At 45.2% G+C, this 20652-nt stretch overlaps 1 protein-coding gene across 1 annotated transcript in view; it reads left to right on the top strand.

The window, feature by feature from the left end:
• The first annotated feature begins 3408 nt into the window (after window positions 1-3408).
• SLC27A2 (solute carrier family 27 member 2) overlaps window positions 3409-20652 on the top strand; it is a 73618-nt gene continuing 56374 nt past the window's right edge. The window contains exon 1 of the mRNA XM_040342580.1: window positions 3409-4011. Coding sequence (XP_040198514.1) covers window positions 3534-4011 — 478 coding nt within the window. The 5' untranslated portion in view covers window positions 3409-3533. The remainder of the gene's footprint in view (window positions 4012-20652) is intronic.

The following is a 20652-nucleotide window of genomic DNA, read 5'->3' as shown; positions in this document are numbered from 1 at the left end:
GCATGCCGTCAAATACGCGGGGTCACATGTAATTTAAATAAAACACGCCCACATCATCCACATTTGAATTAGGCAGGCTTACGCCGGACCACATACGCTACGCCGCAACTTAGGGAGCAAGTTCTTTCTGAATACGGAACTTGCGCCCTAATTTACAGGGGCGTAACATATCTGAGATACGTTACGCCCGCCGATTGATACACCAATGTATCTGAATCCGGGCCATTATGAATAACTGTGTTGTACATCCCAGGCACCAAAAGCAACCCCATCTATGGAACTCCTCAGGTTCAAGTGGATGATAACCCCAGCTGATGCTAGTTGATGTCACGTACTTGGTCGGAGGCTAGAGTACTGAGCGGACTCCCGTTACGGCTAAGTACAGAGCATCCCTGAAGGTGATAACAGCAGATGCTATGCCCAAAGAAACGCGGGTTGGCAGCTGCAATAGACTTAAAGGGGTTGTAAATGTAATTTTTTCCCCCTAAATAGCTTCCTTTACCTTAGTGCAGTCCTCCTTCACTTACCTCATCCTTCGATTTTGCTTTTAAATGTCCTTATTTCTTCTGAGAAATCCTCACTTTCTGTTCTCCTGTCTGTAACTACACACAGTAATGTGACACTTCCTCCCTGGTGTGGAGAAAGCCTCTTGAGGGGGAGGGGCGAGCAGGAGTGTCAGAACTCCCACTAACACACAGCTCCTTTCTCCCTTGCAACATAGATAGCGTCCTGACCCCTCCCCCTCAAGAGGCTTTCTCGACACCAGGGAGAAAGTGTCGCATTACTGTGTGTAGTTACAGACAGAACAACAGGAAGTGAGGATTTCTCAGAAGAAATAAGGACATTTAAAAGCGAGGTAAGTGAAGGAGGACTGCACTAAGGTAAAGGAATCTATGTTGACCGGATGATGACCAGATGAGCAGGATGCACTGCAGGGCAGGAGTCCCTCAGAAGTACCAGGCAATACTTGGCAGCAGGGAGAGACAGGAAGCAGGATCAGGAGCCAGGCCAGTAGTCAATCACCACAATTACTAGTAAAAAAAATAATAATAATAAAAATGCCATAAAAATATCCACTATTTTGTAGACGCTATAACTTTTGCGCAAACCAATCAACATAAGCTTATTGTGATTTTTTTTTTTTTTTACCAAAAATATGTAGAAGACTGCATATAGGCCTAAACTGAGATTTTTTTTATTTATTTTTTAAATTGGGATATTTTAGCAAAAAGTAAAAGATATTGGCCCGGATATATTTCATATTCTAGGTTCTTCCACCTTTTGCAGCAGACACATCTCTAGAACTGGTAAGAGGAGACTGTGTGAATCAGGCCTTCATGGTAGAATATCTGCTAGGAAACCACTGCTAAAGAAAGGCAACAAGCAGAAGAGACTTGTTTGGGCTAAAGAACACAAGGGATGGACATTAGACCAGTGGAAATTGTGCTTTGGTCTGATGAGTCCAAACTTGAGATCTTTGGTTCCAACCCCCGTGTCTTTGTGCGACGCAGAAAAGGTGAACGGATGGACTCTACATGCCTGGTTCCCACCGTGAAGCATGGAGGAGGAGGTGTGATGGTGTGGGGGTGCTTTGCTGGTGACAATGTTGGGGATTTATTCAAAATTGAAGGCATACTGAACCAGCATGGCTACCACAGCATCTTGCAGCGGCATGCTATTCCATCCGGTTTGCGTTTAGTTGGACCATCATTTATTTTTCAACAGGACAATGACCCCAAACACACCTCCAGGCTGTGTAAGGGCTATTTGACCAAGAAGGAGAATGATGGGGTGCTGCGCCAGGTGACTACCTCTTGAAGCTCATCAAGAGAATGCCAAGAGTGTGCCAAGCAGTAATCAAAGCAAAAGGTGGCTACTTTGAAGAACCTAGAATATGAAATATATTTTATTTATTTTTATATTTAGTTTTGATGCCTTCAGTGTGAATCTACAATTTTCATAGTCATGAAAATAAAGAAAACTCTTTGAATGAGAAGGTGTGTCCAAACTTTTGGTCTGTACTGTATATCTATCTATATATATATATATATATATATATATATATATATATATAGGGAAATGGACAGTGTTGATAGAGCAGAGGTTGGTGTCAATAGAGCAGTGAACGGTGTCAGAGGGGCACAGATTGGTGTCAGTAGTTTATTTTTTACTATTTTTTTATTATTTATTACAATAATTTTTTATTATTGTTTTTTGCAATTATTTTTAGGAGCTTTGGTGAAATGTCAGGAGTCTAAACAGACCCCTGATGTCTCACTTTTGAGACAGAGAAAGGGACAGAGATTCCCCAGTCCCTTTCTCTACAAGCAGCAGGGGGAATCTGCTCAGCACAGGGTTATTAGGGTGTGCTCAGGCACACCTGGCACACCCTGTGCACATGCCTATGATGTGTGTACAGATGGATTGTCATACTCCGTGTAATGTGTGTACAGGTGGATTGCCATATTTGGTGTAATGTATGTACGGGTAATTTGCCATCCTCGGTGTAATGTGTGTACAGGTGGATTGTCATCCTCTGTGTAATGTGTGTACAGGTGTATTGCCATCCTCGGTGTAATGTGTGTACAGGTGGATTGCCATCCTCGGTGTAATGTGTGTACAGCTGGATTGCCATCCTCGGTGTAATGTGTGTACAGGTGGATTGCCATCCTCGGTGTAATGTGTGTACAGGTGGATTGCCATCCTCGGTGTAATGTGTGTACAGGTGGATTGCCATCCTCGGTGTAATGTGTGTACAGGTGAATTGTCATATTGGGTGTAATGTGTGTACAGGTGAATTGTCATATTGGGTGTAATGTGTGTACAGGGAGATTGTGTACTCAGTGTAATGTGCATACAGGTGGAATGTCACGCTCAGAGTAATGTATGTGTGTACAAGTAGATTGTCATACTTTGTATAATGTGTGTACAGATGTATTGTGTGCTGTGTCATAGCTCCTATGTGTACCGTAATGTGCATACTAATGTATTGTCGTACTCAGTGTCATAGCTACTGTGTATAAGGTGTGTACAGGTTGATTGTCATTCTCAGTGTAATGTACATACTGGTGGATTTTCATACTCTGTGTCACAGCTCCTGTGTAATGTGTATACATTTGGATTGTCGTATTCAGTGTAATGTGCATACATTTGGATTATAACATTGGGTGTCACAGCTCCTGTGTGTAATGTGTGTTCAGATGGATTGTTGTACTTAGTATAATGTGTAGAGGTAGATTGTCATACTCGGTGTAATGTGCATACAGGTGGACTGTGATACTCGCTGTGTGTAAGGTGTATACAGGTACAGGTGGGTTGAACATTACCTGTTGCTGTGTGAGAAGTGGGAGGAGATCCAGGAGGATGTCACCGTATACCTGTCACCGAGTCCTGTCCCCCCTCCTCCTCCTCCTCCCTGAAGAGTTTGAACTGTTGTCAGCTGTGCTCTCAGATATGGTTAATAGTACACACAAAGGCAGGCAGAGCAAGTGCAAAGGCTAATTTCTCCTAAGCTCCATCTCTCAGCCCCCCTCATGATCACTGTGTTCTTCACCGCCCTCCCTGGGCTTCTGCTGCTGCCTCTCCTCATCAGCTTCATCTTTCCATACATCTTCCAGGACATTGCCAATTTCATCACTGTCACTCGCTTTGGTATCAGGACCAGGAAGCGTTCCAACAAGACCCCAGCTTACACCATTGTGGACCTATTCCTGGAGAAGGTGGAGACAAGTCCTGACAAACCATTTATCCTCTACCAGGATGAAGTGTACACCTATTCCGAAATAGACAAACTCAGCAACCAGACGGCCAGAGCCTTGCGCAAGCATGCTGGGGTCAAGTCAGGGGACTGTGTGGCCCTATTCATGAGCAATGCCCCTTCTTATATCTGGATATGGCTCGGGGTGGCCAAACTGGGCTGCTCAATGGCCTGCCTCAATAACAACATCAGAGCAAAGTCATTTCTGCACTGCTACAGATGCAGTGGGGCAAAGGTCATCCTCGTAGAACCAGGTGAGTGCAGCTCTATTGTCATGTGACATGGGCCGGTGCCCTAAAAGTGGGTTCCGGTCATTGGATGTGTGTATTTACAAACAGTGTGACATGGGACAGTGCCCTACATTAAGTATGTATACACTGAGAGTGTGACATGGGACAGTGCCCTACATTAAGGATGTATCCACTGAGAGTGTGACATGGGACAGTGCCCTACATTAAGTATGTATCCACTGACAACTGACAGTGTGACATGGATCAGTGCCCTACATTAAAGGATGTATCCACTGACAACTGACAGTGTGACATGGGTCAGTGCCCTACATTAAGGATGTATCCACTGACAGTGTGACATGGGTCAGTGCCCTACATTAAGGATGTATCAACTGACAATGTGACATGGGTCAGTGCCCTACATTAAGTATGTATCCACTGACAACTGACAGTGTGACATGGATAAGTGCCCTACATTAAAGGATGTATCCACTGACAGTGTGACATGGGTCAGTGCCCTACATTAAGGATGTATCAACTGACAATGTGACATGGGTCAGTGCCCTACATTAAGTATGTATCCACTGACAACTGACAGTGTGACATGGATAAGTGCCCTACATTAAAGGATGTATCCACTGACAGTGTGACATGGGTCAGTGCCCTTAAGGGATGCATCCACTGACAACTGACAGTGTGACATGGGTCAGTGCCCTATATAAAGGATGTATCAACTGACAATGTGACATGGGTCAATGCCCTACATTAAGGATGTATCCACTGACAGTGTGACATGGGTCAATGCCCTACATTAAGGATGTATCCACTGACAGTGTGACATGGATAAGTGCCCTACATTAAAGGATGTATCCACTGACAAATGACAATGTGACATGGGTCAGAGCCCTACATTAAGTACGTATCCACTGACAACTGACAATGTGACATGGGTCCGTGCCTTACATTAAGGATGTATCCACTGATCACTGACAATGTGACATGGGTCAGTGCCCTACATTAAGGATGTATCCACTGACAATGTGACAAGGGTCAGTGCCCTACATTAAAGGATGTATCCACTGACAACTGACAGTGTGACATGGGTCAGTGCCCTACATTAAGTATGTATCCAATGACAACTGACAGTGTGACATGGGTCAGTGCCCTACATTAAAGGATGTATCCACTGACAACTGACAATGTGACATGGGTCAGTGCCTTACATTAAGGATGTATCCACTGACAGTGTGACATGGGTCAGTGCCCTACATTAAGTATGTATCCAATGACAACTGACAGTGTGACATGGGTCAGTGCCCTACATTAAGGATGTATCCACTGACAGTGTGACATGGGTCAGTGCCCTATATAAAGGATGTATCAACTGACAATGTGACATGGGTCAATGCCCTTAAAGAAGGCATCCACCGACAATGTGACATGGGTCAGTGCCCTACATTAAGGATGTATGGCACTGACAACTGCCAATGTGACAAGGGTCAGTGCCCTACATTAAAGGATGTATCCACTGACAACTGACAGTGTGACATGGGTCAGTGCCCTACATTAAGGATGTATCCACTGACAGTGTGACATGGGTCAGTGCCCTACATTAAGGATGTATCCACTGACAGTGTGACATGGGTCAGTGCCCTACATTAAGGATGTATCCACTGACAGTGTGACATGGGTCAGTGCCCTACATTAAAGGATGTATCCACTGACTGGGTTCCGGTCATTGAATGTGTGTACTGTACTGTGTACCGACTGACAGTGTGATATGGACCAGTGTCTTACATGAGGTATGTATCCACTGACAACTGACAGTGTGACATGGACCATCCATCTTACATGCGTCTTGCCATGCGTTGTATGTATGCTGCAAACTGACAATCACAGTAAGTGCCTGTTCACACCAAAATTGCACAGAATTGCGCTCTGCAGTCCCGTGCGATTCAGTGCGATGGGATTTTCAGCTGAAATCACATTAGGGCTGAAATTGCAATGTAATAATTTGCTTAACACTTGCTTAATGTAGGGCAGCCTGATTAGTACTAGATAAGCAGAGTATTATGAGAGTAACATACTCGATAAAATCTCCCCTAGTATAGCTGCTGGTAATAAGCAGTTAAATGGATCCTACTAAACACTGGACTAAAATCCAAGGTTGTACAGAGCTTGTACAATCACATTGTAGGGGCCTGAGTCAATGGACCTTTGTTTCAGAACTGCTTTTCTCAACATACAAGTCTATAGAAATGCAAAGCAGGTCAGCTGCAGGTCCATTGCACCTACAGTGACTTGTAAATGATCTCAGAGGAATCTTAGTCCTCCTGCACATGGACGTTTACCAGCTCCTATGTGCTAAGCCAAGGTGTAAATATTGGTGGCTTCTGCATCAGTTTTTACCCTCACATGCAAGTATGGTGCTTCTCCCCAAATGCAAAAGTGGTGTGTCCTGGCTAAAGTGCCATAGGCGCATATGCAGCCGTGTACAGCCATTCACATGTATTGGTGGCTGTACATGGCACATGTGGCTCCCCAGGTGCCCAAAAGTGCCAGAGATTTTATGCCTCAGTACACAGGTGTTGGTAAGCGTCCATTTGCATGAGGCCTTATGGTCCTTTCACACGAGCGGACCGTTCGTCCGTTCATTACAAGTCCGTTAACGGACTTGTAATGAATCCCTATGGGAACGCGTCCGTTAGCGGATGGAGCATCCGCTAGCGTCCGCGTCAGTCGGGATCCGCTTTTCCGAACGGAAGAAACCCTATTTAGGGGACAGCGGAGCAGAGACAGGGCGGGCCCTGCACTGTGTGCGGGGACCGCCCTATCCGCCGACAGCTCAGCAGGGATCCCCGCTGAGCTTTGGCGGACACACGGAGCGGACCCAGAAACGGTTCGCTCCGTGTGAAAGAGCCCTTAAACTTAAATCACGCTGCATTTGCCCAGTGAGGATCATTGCCTTTGGCCCTACATGTGTGGCCAGCTGTGGATCTGAGCTGGAATACTGCTGGTGTTCATCTCCCTGCTCTTTCTCTCTAGAACAGGGACTGGCAACCCATTCATTGCGATCCAGTCATTGATCACATGAGGTGATGGGTAGATAACATTAACCCCTAGCTGATTGGAAATGCTCCTTCTCCATATGCAAAAAGCGGCTCAAGGAAGCAGCATATTTGGGTGTCCTGTGCTGATTCCTGCTGGCCCTCCTCTTCTCTCCATCCTAGTTGCTTGCATGTGGATTCCTTTGCTCTGTCCTGCTGACCCCTATACTCTGCTCTACTAACCTCTGTGCTCTGGTCTGACCCCCTGGACTCTGCCCTGCTGACCCCCTGGACTCTGCCCTGCTGACCCCCTGTGTTTTGCCCTGTTCACCACCAATACATTTCCCTGGTGTCCCCTGTACGCTGCACTATAATCTACTGACCCCTGTATGCTGCCCTACAAACAACTGATCTTTGTACTACCCTTTAAACGAATGACCCTGTGACACAGCCCTACAAAATACTTACCTTTATACTCTGACCTACAAAATGCGGACCTCTACTCTTTACTACTGATCCCTGTAAACTGCCCGATAATCTACTGACCCCTGTACACTGTCCTACAAACTACTGACCTCTGTACACTGCCCTACATACTAATAACCCTGTACACTGCCCTACATACTAGTGACCCTTGTACACTGCCCTACATGCTAGTGACCCCCTGTACACTGCCCTACATACTAATGACCACTGTACACTGCCCTACATACTAGTGACCCCTGTACACTGCCCTACATACTAATGACCACTGTACACTGCCTTACATACTAGTGACCCCCTGTACACTGCCCTACATACTAGTGACCCCCTGTACACTGCCCTACATACTAGTGACCCCCTGTACCCTGCTTTACATACTAGTGACCCCTGTACACTGCCCTACATACTAGTGACCCCCTGTACACTGCCCTACATACTAGTGACCCCCTGTACACTGCCCTACATACTAGTGACCCCCTGTACACTGCCCTACATACTAGAGACCCCTGTACACTGCCCTACATACTAATGACCACTGTACACTGCCTTACATACTAGTGACCCCCTGTACACTGCCCTACATACTAGTGACCCCCTGTACACTGCCCTACATACTAGTGACCCCCTGTACCCTGCTTTACATACTAGTGACCCCTGTACACTGCCCTACATACTAGTGACCCCCTGTACCCTGCTTTACATACTAGTGACCCCTGTACACTGCCCTACATACTAGTGATCCCCTGTACACTGCCCTACATACTAATGACCACTGTACACTGCTCTGCATACTAATAACCTCTGTATACTGCCCTACATACTAGTGACCCCCTGTATATTGCCCTACATACTAATGACCTCTGTAAACTGCCCTACATACTAATGGCCTCTGTACATTATTATTATTATTCTGGATTTATATAGTGCCAACATTTTACGCAGCATTTACAATATAAAAAGGGAGACAATACAGTTATAATACAATACAATACTAATGACCTCTGTACACTGCCCTACATACTAATGACCTCTGTACACTGCTCTACATACTAATAATGAAGAAAAAATTATCCGCACTCTGGTCGTTGCTCTTTCAAAAAATCTTTGTTTTTATTGACAAGCCACAGTGAACAAACGCAGATAAAAACAGTTGACGCGTTTCAGCCAATAAGGCGGCCTCAGTCATAACCATTTTGGTGGTTATAACTAAGGCCTTATAGACTGAAATGCGTCAACTGTTTTAATTTTCATTTGTTCACTGTGGCTTGCCAATAAAAATGAAGGTTTTTTAAAGAGCAAGGATCGGAGTGCGGATCATTTATTTCTTCATTACTCTACTCAGCCAGCGAGCGCCCGGGAGCTCTACTTATGTGGTGTATGGGTAGTAGCATTGACTTTTCTGTTTATACATACTAATAACCCTGTACTCTGCCCTACATACTAATGACCTCTGTACACTGCCCTACATAACACTTACAATGGTCAGAACGTAATACAGCAAGTCAGGCCAGACCTCAGACCAGACAGCCAGGCTTGAAACTAGTTGAACAAGTCAATCAGTAGTACCAGCTGTTCTGCCTTTATGGTAAACTTCTTCATCAGACCTGCAACCAATTAATCTCCAGACATGAAAAAATTGTGAGTAAATGTGAATGACAAGTCTCACCAAAACTAATGCCGCGTACACACATTTTTCAGCATGAAATTTTTTTTTGTTTTTCAGCATGTCGAAAAAATGAAGTTTTCCCAACTTCATCATTAAAACGATGTTGCCTACACACCATCGTTTTAAAAAAATGATCTAGCAAAGCGCGGTGACGTACAACACGTACGACGGCACTATAAAAGGGAAGTTCCATTCCCCTTTGGGCTGCTTTAGCTGATTCCGTGTTAATAAAAGATAATTTGCGCTTTTTTGTCTGTTACAGCGTGATGAATGTGCTTACTCCATTATGAACGATAGTTTAACCAGAACAAGCGCTCCCGTCTCATAACTTTCTTCTGAGCATGCGTGGTTTTTTTACGTCGTTTTAGCCCACACACGATCATTTTTTACAACCCGAAAAACGACGTTAAAAATTGCAACATGTTTGAATTTTTTTCAGAACCTGAAAAATGATGTGAAGCCCACACACGATCATTTTAAATGACATTTTTGCAAAACAACGTTTTTTTCATGCCGAAAAATGATCGTGTGTACGTGACATAACTTTTAGCCCTGGTTCACATTGATGCGATTTGGCATGCAATGTCAAATCGCAATCCAAATCGGCAGCTATTGCCCGCAATGGGACCGTCTGAATCGGTGTGACTTTGCACCGCCGCACCAAATCCCAAAAGTACTACTTTTGGAGATTTCAGGTGCGATTTCAATTAGGGCCGAAACAACTAACAACTAATCGGTTAGGAAATAAATCGATTACTATTCTCATAATTGATTAATCAGCCAGTAACATAAAACGGGGTTAAAAAAAAAAAAAAATTATCCCTTATTGGTACAAAAAGTGCAAATTGCTACTGTAAATATTACTTTCACTGTCCCACAGTGGCGATTATTTGCTCTTTTTGTACTAATTTTAGTTTTTTTAACCCCATTATGTTACTAAACATCTCAGGTCTGTGTCACACCTCTGTGTTTTTTGTTGCTTTTTTAGAGAAACACACTACAGTTCATTTACATTGTTTCCTATGGGACACGTTCACATCTGCTGCTACATATCTGGGAAGGGCAAGAACTTTTTGTTAACGCAAAACGGTGCTATTTCGTTTTTTTGGTTTAAAATACTTCAATGGAGAAGCTGCAGACAAGCATGTAATGCGTTTTTGTGGCAATTTGTGTTTTTTAATCTGCCCAACAACAAAATTGCCCAAAAAAATGTAAAAATTCAAATCGCAGCAAAATTACTTTTTTTTTTAAAGTTATTAACCGATTAATCAAAACAATCGTTGGCCACCTAATCGATTATGAAAATAATCGTTAGTTGCAGTGCTTATTTCAATAGACATCTGTGCAGGAAACCGCATAGATTTCTCTGAAATCGTTGGACTGACATAAGGGAATGAAACCCTGCAAGTTCATCCGAACGCGCACAATTTTAATCCCGCAGCAAGGTAGGCTAATGCCGTGTACACACAATTGGAATTTCCGACAGGAAATGTTCGATGTAAGCTTTTGGTCGGAAATTCCGACCTTGTGTAGGCCCCATCGGATTTTTTCTGTCGGAATTTCCGACAGCGAAAATTTGAGAGCTGGTTCTCAAATTTTCCAATGGCAAAAGTTCTTGTCGGAAATTCCGATCATCTGTATGCAATTCCAACACACAAAAATCCTACGCATGCTCGGAATCATTGAACTTCGTTTTTCTCGGCTCGTCGTAGCGTTGTACGTCACTGCGTTCTTGACGTTCAGACAACGTTTGTGTGACCGTGTGTATGCAAACAAGTTTGAGACAAAATTCTGATGGAAAAAAATCCACGGTTTTGTTGTCGGAAATTCCGATCGTGTGTACGCGGCATTCGTTTTTTTTTTTTGTTTTTGTTTTTTACAATGACTTTTGTTTTATTACATTTACATTTTCTTCGTGCTCTATTTGCTTTTTAATTGGGGCATTGCTAGTTAATTTTTCTTTTTTTTTATAAAAAAATAAAATTCGCGGTAAATCGCTATGCTGCCTATAAATGTATTTAGGGTATAAAAATGAATTCCATCGGAAATCACCACTATTCCCTCTTATCTGCATGCTACACACACACACACACACGATTCAACACCAGCATTGTATGAGTTTTAGTTTGTAATCTTTGCACTTAGGAGAAACAATTACCATCAGATGCTCAAGACTAGTGACACCAACATCATAAAAACAAATCTATCTGGCCAGCATAAAATGAAGATGATCAATTCGATTATAATCAGTAATTAATCTGTATGATCATGATACCTATTCTAAAGTTCAAATGACATTATAACCCCTTCATCACCTATCTGCGTATAAAGAGGCCACTCTTTATACGCAGATAGGTGATTAAGGGGTTATTATGTAAAACGATGGCACTGTTGAGGATAATAATGGCAACGACAACGTTGTAGTAACAGCTAATTAAAACAAATGCCCCCAGACTAAGTAAAGCCTACAGGGAGTTGTGATCCTGACTCAGCAGCCATAGGAGAGCATACTTATTGTCTGTCTCTGTTTACCCTGAAATACACAGTTGTAAAAAATCTTCTCTGTCTCATCTGTTAGGCCTGGTTCACACCTATGCATTTTTTAGTTTGTTTTCAGTGTAGCACTACCCCCGAAGGAGCCGCTGGTTAATTTGGGATCGGCGTATTAAGTTACCAAATTCTTCTGTCTAATGACAATGCTTGTGAGTGTGGATAAAAGAACAATGGGTAGATTCACGTACATTGCCGCAACTGCTGTTGCCTGCTAAGTTACGTTGGCATAGCCTAAATTGGCAGGGGGTAAGGGCGCCTAATTCAAATGTGTTTGAGGGGGGCGTGTTTTATGTTAATGGCGCTAGACATCACGTTTTTTACGTTTTTTTTACTGCGCCTACATTTCCCAGTGTGCATTGCGGCTAAGTACGCCGCACGATCCAGAATATGCCAGCCATGACTAAGCACTTACTGTAAGTGCGAAACGCGTCGGCCATACTGTGTTTTGTTGGTTGCAGTGACTGTGTGTACAGTTGAAAAATAAAGACAACTTTTTTAAGTGATTTGGAGTGCGGCTATCCAGTTTTTCGTTCTTCTATTGTGCTATCATCAGCATTGCCAGCACCTTGGTGGTTCAACAGCCCTTGATTGCTCACGGGGCTCACCTGGAGCGGTGAGAAAATTTGTCTGTAAGTACGCCGCACGGGCCTATTGATTTTCGACGTGGACGTAAACGACGTAAATCCCGATTCACGGACGGCTTACGCAAACGACGTTAAAAATTCGAATTTCGACGCGGGAACGGCGGCCATACTTGACATTATTATTCCAATAGGGCCTAGCTCTAACTTTACGAGGCCTATCTCTTACGTAAATGGCGTAAAAGTACTGCGTCGGCCGGGCGTACGTTCGTGAATCGGCGTATCAACTCATTTACATATTCTACGATAACCGCAATGGAAGCGCCATCTAGCGGCCATCCGAAATATTGCAATCTAACATAGGACGGCGCAAGCTGTTGTATCTTAGATATGTTTAAGCGTATCTCTGTTTGAGCATACGCTTAAACATAAGTCGGCGTAGATTCTGAGTTAGGTCGGCTTATCTACTGATAAGCCGGCCTAACTCTTTGTGCCCAGCAGGTAGCGTGAGTTTTTTCGTAATGCTTTATTCCAGAGCCAACAAGGCCAACATCAACATGACACACAGTATAGGAAAAAGGTTGATGAGTAGGAAGGACTTGTAGCGTCAGGCCTTGGATATAAAAAAAAACATAGAGAGCAAGCCTGCTCTCGGCTCAGATAATTTAAACGTCGCCACCCTCGCCAGGGTGGGTAAGTGCCCCTTGGACAGGCAATTAAGTTGGACCTGGCAGCCAAAGGGTCGCTCGCAATAATCAGATCACTGGGAGGAAACAGTGCCTCTGCCACAGGCGTAGTACATTTTCTTGGTATAATTGAAGTGTAAGGATAGAGAATCCTCCCAGTAAGTTCTGTTCTACAGGATCACCCACTGACAGCAAAAGAAGAATACCTGTCATGTAGCACGGTGATCGGATCCCCGGTGGTTCGTCCAGGCCTCACAGACAACCTCTGCACTTAGGTTCTCCCGAGCCAATCCCCCACCGTTCAGGATCTGGAACCCAGCAAGCCACTGGGGTCCCCTTCTTTATCAACGAAAGGCTCCGCGAGGTGCACAGCCTCGACCCGACTGGCCATGAGGATGGGGCCCGCGGATGCGCGCACCCTAAAGGTGGATGCCGCACCTGGAACTCGGGCCCCGCAGACTACCCAAAAAAATGGCCGGTGCTCCAGATATACCCCCCGCCAGCATGCCCAAAGAGGGGAACTCTTCCGATTGGCTGCTGGGGAAGGATGGTTCCATCATAACCCCTATAGCGCCAACTGTCGCCCAGGGGTGGGAGCGCACCCCTGGACACACAGACTGACCCAAGAGGCAGTTCTGAACTGGCACCAGCTCAAACTAACAATTAGTGAATGGGAGCAAGTGAAATCTCCCATTCCCAACTAACTTTAGCGTAACGCCCCACTAACAAAATCACACTACAGTCCATTTAACATGGTTTCCTATGGGTCATGTTCACACCTTTGCATTTTATGGAAAGGGCCAGGGACTTTTTTTTCTGGTTTTTGGTTCCATAGACTTCAATGGATCAAAAATGTGTTTTGAAAAACGCAAAATGCATCAACTGCAACCTGCATAGGTGTGAACCGGGCCTAAGTGGTTGGACTGGTAATAGGACATGTCATTGAGAGACTGCCTCCAAGTTGGGTTGTCAGTAGAAATCCGTTCATGTCCTGTTCATGTGGTTGTTTGCTCCAGTAACATGTCCTAACTCATCTGTGTCTGTTGGGGCCATGGAGACCTGGAGCCCCGCTGGGTTCATTCACAATTAACTCCCCCTGGAATTTACCATAGACACAGCTGTACATGATGAGAAATATGCTTTCCCTGACACCCACATGCATCGTAGCTCAGTATATTTTTAAAACTGGCCAAAAAACTGGTAATCTGATCTTAAAAAAAAAAAAAAAAATTGGACTATTTTACATGGGTGGCAGTGTCTACCACCCTCTGAAAGGTGATCTGCTGTGGGTTGTTTTTCAGAGGGCAGTGGAGCAGTAGCTGCCAGGTTTTCAGGAGGTTATCCTGCTGCCTCTTGAATGTGTGTTTTTTTTTAAATCTCAATGAGACTTTTGCTATAAAATACAGTAACGCAACCACAAGCGTTTGGCTCACGGTTGCAGTACACTCCTATTGGCCCTAATGGGCCCATTTGTCAAACTCTGCAAACTGAGTTTAAATGGCTGCAAAGCATCACATATGAACAGTCCTGTCTGGCTGCAATGGTAGAATTTACAGTAGCTGGGTGGTTGGCAGCGGTAAAACCACAGCTCAACTGTTTTTTTTACTGTTCGCCCCTGTAATAGGAGTCCTACTGTTATACAGTAACTCATCTCAAATGCATCCACACTGTTTCTGTTTGCATTGTTGGGTCACGTCACGTGGGTCCTGAAAACTTCCCAGGTAGTGGCTGCCAACTTTCTACGAAATGTTGCACCCATGGAAAGCGGTATTTACAGGTAGGGGGCGCTCCCTCTGTTCTGTGATTCGCTGCAGCACAAGTAGGTTAGCAGGTCTCGGCCAATGATTTTATGGCTGGGACCTGCTGATCAGCTTAGAGCAGGGGTGGCAAATACAAGGCCCGCGGGCCGAATCCGGCCCGCCAAGCCTTGTCATGTGGCCCGCCAGCCTCCACCGCTTGTTCTAGTGCCGCATGCTCTGTGGCCTGTTGATGATCAGGTTGCACAGCGAGAGGTAAGCAGCGCCCGCGGCCTGGACAGGGTTAACACAGGTCGCGGCCGCCGCTCACCTACCGCTACGCGGCCGTGCCTGTGTCATCTCCGGGCTGCGGCGCAACTACGTTAGCGGCTGATTGGCTGAGCTGTGTGTCTCTCTCACACACAGCTCTCTCCACACTGTGTGGCCCGCCCACACCCCCTGTGTCTGCCCCGCTCACACATCCCCGGGAAAATGTGAAGGAAGATGCAGGCAGCCCGCCCCTGACCCTCCATCCTGGGGTGAGTAAGCTCACCCTCTCCCACCTCCCAGTGTATAAATTATTGAATTTAAGGGGTGCTCTGTGGACTCTGAAGCAAGAGGGGGGCTTTGGTGGGCAGAGCCCCCTTACATCAGAGTTCCCCCTTTACATCCAAGTCCACAGCATTACAAGGGGGTCTGTGCGGACTCTGATGTAATGGTGCTCTGTGCGGACTCTGATGTAATGGTACTCTGTGCGGACTCTGATGTAATGGAGGTCTGTGTGGACTCTGATGTAATGGGGGTCTGTGCGGACTCTGATGTAATGGTGCTCTGTGTGGACTCTGATGTAATGGGGGTCTGTGTGGACTCTGATGTAATGGGGGTCTGTGTGGACTCTGATGTAATGGGGGTCTGTGTGGACTCTGATGTAATGGGGGTCTTTGCGGACCCCTGAATCCCTGCACTGTGTACATAGCGCAACCCCTGAATCCCTGCACTGTGTACGTAGCATAATCCTGACGTAATCCTGAACTCTGAATTCTGTATGTAGTGCGACCCATATACAACTGGCCCTTTGAGGGCAACCACACTGCTGATGCGGCCCTCGACGAAATTGAGTTTGACACCCCTGGCTTAGAGAGTCACAGCACAGAGCCCTGTGTTTACAAACAACACAGGGCTCTGTACACAGAGGAGAGATGTGGCTGTTATTTTCTCCCTGCTTTCAGCCACATCTACTAGGAAAAGCACATATTGCACACATTACACTTGTAAGGTACACAGGTAAACTTTTCATTGCCCTTAGATGTTAACCCCTTCTCAGCCAGTGTCATTAGTACAGTGACCGTGTATAGTATTAGCACTGATCACTGTATTAGTGTCGCTGGTAATGTACTGAATTAGTCAGTTCCCACTCAGTGTCAGTTAGTGTCAAATTGGCCACAGCACTATCACAGTCCCTCTATAAGTCGCTGATCACTGCCATTACTATTATGACAAAATAAATAAATATTTCCAGTATATATGCCACCATCATTTGTAGATGCTATAACTTTCACGCAAACCAATTAATATACACTTATTTTTTTTACCAAAGACATGTAGCAGAATAGATTTTAGTCTAAATTTCTAAAGAAGTTTGATTATTTATTTTATAGCAAAAAAAAACATTTTTTTTTTAAATGTTTGGTCTTTTTTCATTTATATAATAAAAATACAATTTCAAGTGCACTTTGCACTTGTAGTGCAAAGTGAATTTGCCTTTCGTAAATAACCCCCAAGGAGTCAAAACCATCTGGTGGGTGAGGTGTGAAATCCGTGTGGTCCGTCTTTCTTGGACTTTCTAGGAGAAACACTTTGGTGCCCCCATTCTTTTGAAGCATCATTATGTATTATATGGAGCAGTCACTCGGTCACTCGTGCTATTGAGTGGTCTTTATTTATATATACAGTACATTTTTATATTACTAAATTGATAACTTTGTTTTACACTTTGAAGAAGAAAAGGTAGCACTATTGCCCATAGGTATTTGGAGATAAATATACATCCCAATGCACTCATTTATTATACATCTTTCCTAAATGTACATAATATAACACAATACTAACATTTATAGGTAAAGTTGATCCGGGGAATATCCGATTGCCTCTCGGGGGATCAGGAAGGATTTTTTTCCCCCTGCTGGAGCAAATTGGATGATGCTTTGCTGGGTTTTTTTTGTTTCTTTTTGCCTTCCTCCTGGATCTACTGCGGATACATTATAGGATTGTGTATATAGGATTGTATGTTTTAACTTTTTTTTTTTTTTGGAAGGACTTGTGTCTTTTTTTAACCAGACTAACTGTGTAACTATATATACCACATTATACTTGCACACACCACACATTGGAGCTGCACAATTAATCATTAAAAAATTGTGATCTCGATTCAACCCCCCTGACGATCTCCAATGCAGAGTTTGCAGATTATTTCATATAATAAGTGGAGAGACTTTATCTGCTCACTCAGCTGTCAAAAGAAAATATCTGGGCAGTCTGCCAAGTTCTTAACAGGAAACATTGGGCCAGATTCACGTAGAACCGCGGCGGCGTAACGTATCCTAGATACGTTACACCGCCGCAATTTTTCATCGCAAGTGCCTGATTCACCAAGCACTTGCGATGAAAACTACGCCCGCGGCCTCCGGCGCAAGACGGGCCAATTCAAATGGGCGTGTGCCATTTAAATTAGGCGCGCTCCCACGCCGGACCTACTGCACATGCTCCGTTTCCTAACTCCCGCCGTGCTTTGCGCGCCGTGACGTCATTTTTATGAACGGCGACGCGCGTATCGTACTTCCGTATTCCCGGACGGCTTGAGCAAACGGCGTTGATTTTTAAATTTCGACGCGAGAACAACGGCCATACTTTAGACAGCAATACACTTGCTGACTAAGGTTAAGGCACCAAAAAAAAAGTGTAACTTTGCGACGGGAAACTAGACTAGTGGCGACGTAGCGAACGCGAAAAACCGTTGTGGATCCGCCGTAACTCCTAATTTGCGTACCCGACGCTGGTTTACGACGCAAACTCCCCCCAGCGGCGGCCGCGGTACTGCATCCTAAGATCCGACAGTGTAAAACAATTACACCTGTCGGATCTTATGGATATCTGTGCGTAACTGATTCTATGAATCAGTCGCATAGATAGAAACAGCCGTCGTATCTCATTTGTAAATCTGGACAATTGTAACTAATGCTTCCTTCTTAGATCAAAGGGATAAACTTCTTTGTGTAAAGAAAACATCTGGGCAGTTTGCCAAGTTTGACAACATGAAACATTGTAACTAACTTCCTTCTTAGAGCAAACTTGTGTAAATGCAGGAAGTTTAACCACTTAAAGTCCAAATCTTTTTCTGATACTTGTTTCTTACGTTAAAATCATTTTTTTTTGCTAGAAAATTACTTGGAACCCCCAAACATTATATATATTTTAGCAGAGACCCTAGGGAATAATATTTTGCAATTTTCTGGGAAAAATACACTTCAATGAATAAAAAAATTGTGATTCTCATTTTAGCCAGAATCGTGCAGCTCTACCACACATTATACAAACTTATGCACTTACTATATTTATTCATACCCATGGAAATACAATGCTATATGGATAATTATCCATCCATCAACATGATACATTATACATATTAATGCGGGCAATATACATTATAAATATACATGCACATAATCTACACTATACATACCCATGTACACACAACACATTATACACAGGTACATGACTAGAGAGAACAAAATGGATTTTTAATCTGTTTAGTTTATCCTGCAAACAATTGTCTTGGCACTGACAGCTGACTCTCTGGTTTAGCAGAACAAGGGTTTGCAGAATGGCTGCACTGAAAATGAAAGTTTCCTCTAGTAGCTAATCTATATATTAATTACAATTACAAAAACATGGAAAGGCATGCAATAAAATAAGGGAATGTCACACTAAAATTACTTTGGATTCACCAAAAATATCTCAAAATATGTATACCCTTAAGACACACTGGGGGTTATTTATGAAAGGCAAATCCACTTTGCACTACAAGTGCAAACTACAGGTGAACTGAAAGTGCATTTGGAAGTTCAGTCGCTGTAGATCCGAGGGGGGCAGGCCCGGACTGGCCATAGGGCACACCGGGCATATGCCCGGTGGGCCGCGGCAGCCAGGCCACATGTCAATTTCGGGCCTGGTTTGGCAGTTTCTGCGGCCGGCTCCGCAGGGAGGGCCAGGGTGCCCAAAGGCTGCGGCATCTGGGCTGCTCTGTGAGTCGGGGCTGCTCAGCCGGCCTCACCACGGCCAGCTCCACGGCCGTCCGACTGACTATTCAACTCAGGGGGAGGTGGAAGTGAAGGGGTCAGGTGACCATGAAGGGGGAGGAGCTGCCTGGAGGAGTCCCCTTCTGCCTGATGTCGGAAAGGTGCATCTGGAGCGCTGTGAGTAGAATGAGGAAAACGTTGCACTGGTATGGGGGGAACTTTGTGGGAGGAGAGTCTTGCCTTGGAGGGGAGTTGAATGTGGAGCTCTGACTGTACTGGAATCTGGGGGGGGGGGGGGAGCACCCACCTCACCCTCTGCACCCACCCCACCCTCTGCACCCACCTCACCCTCTGCACCCACCTTACCCTCTGCACCCTGCACCCACCCCACCCTCTGCACCTACCTCACCCTCTGCACCCACCCCACCCTCTGCACCCACCTCACCCTCTGCACCCACCTCACCCTCTGCATCCTGCATCCATCCCACCCTCTGCACTCTGCACCCACCCCACCCTCTCCACCTCCTCACCCTCTGCACCCTGCACCCACCCCACCCTCTGCACCCACCTCACCCTCTGCACCCTGCACCCACCCCACCCTCTGCACCCACCCCACCCTCTGCATCCACCCCACCCTCTGCACCCACCTCACCCTCTGCACCCTGCACCTACCCCACCCTCTGCACCCACCTCACCCTCTGCACCCTGCACCCACCCCACCCTCTGCACCCTGCACCCATCTCACCCTCTGCACCCACCCCACCCTCTGCACCCTGCACCCATTTCACCCTCTGCACCCTACACCCACCCTCTGCACCCTGCACCCACCTCACCCTCTGCACCCACCTCACCCTCTGCATTTTTAAGGGCACTTTCAGTGCAATTTTAAGTGCACTCTGCACTTGTAGTGCAAAGTGGATTTGCCTTTCATAAATACCCCTCTATATACTATAATATCCCCTTTAAAGCAGAGGTCCACCCTAAAACTAAAAATTACATAAAAATGCTAAAAAAAAAATGGAAAAAAAAAATTCTTACCAGAAATGGTGGTTGCTAGGCAAATCTTCCTAATCTGCCTATTCCTAGTCCGCGGATGGTTGTCCTCCTCACGTTGTCTTGTTGTCTTCTGGGGAATGGGGTGCGCTGTCTTCTGGGAACTGTGTTTATCCCAGAGAACAGCCGCCCATTCATAAAGCGCCGTGCTAATCGCGCATGCGCAGTAGGAAATGGGCAGTGAAGCCGCAAGGCTCCACTGCCTGTTTCCCTTAGTGAGGATGGCGGCGCCGGGACCTGCCACGATCGAGGGATTGGCCTCAGGGGGCCGACATTGCGGGCACCTAGGACAGGTAGGTGTCCTTATTAAAAGTCAGCAGCTACAGTGTTTGTAGCTGCTGACTTTGAAAAAAAATGCAGCTGCACCTCCGCTTTAAGTTCAACTGAAAGTGAAAATCTATGCGCGGGCTTATCTACAACGATGAAGAGTAAACCAAGTAGATTCTGATGCACACCTAGTAGATTGTGAAGCCAGACACTGTCTGGAAAAAAGGGGGGCCACGGTGCTCTCAAAATTTTATGGTAACTTTTTCGCTGATATGGGACAACAGAAAATCCTACTTTA

Source organism: Rana temporaria, chromosome 3, assembly GCF_905171775.1.
Source record: "Rana temporaria chromosome 3, aRanTem1.1, whole genome shotgun sequence".
Taxonomy (NCBI): Eukaryota; Metazoa; Chordata; class Amphibia; order Anura; family Ranidae; genus Rana; species Rana temporaria.
This window is presented reverse-complemented; position numbering and strand designations above follow the sequence as displayed.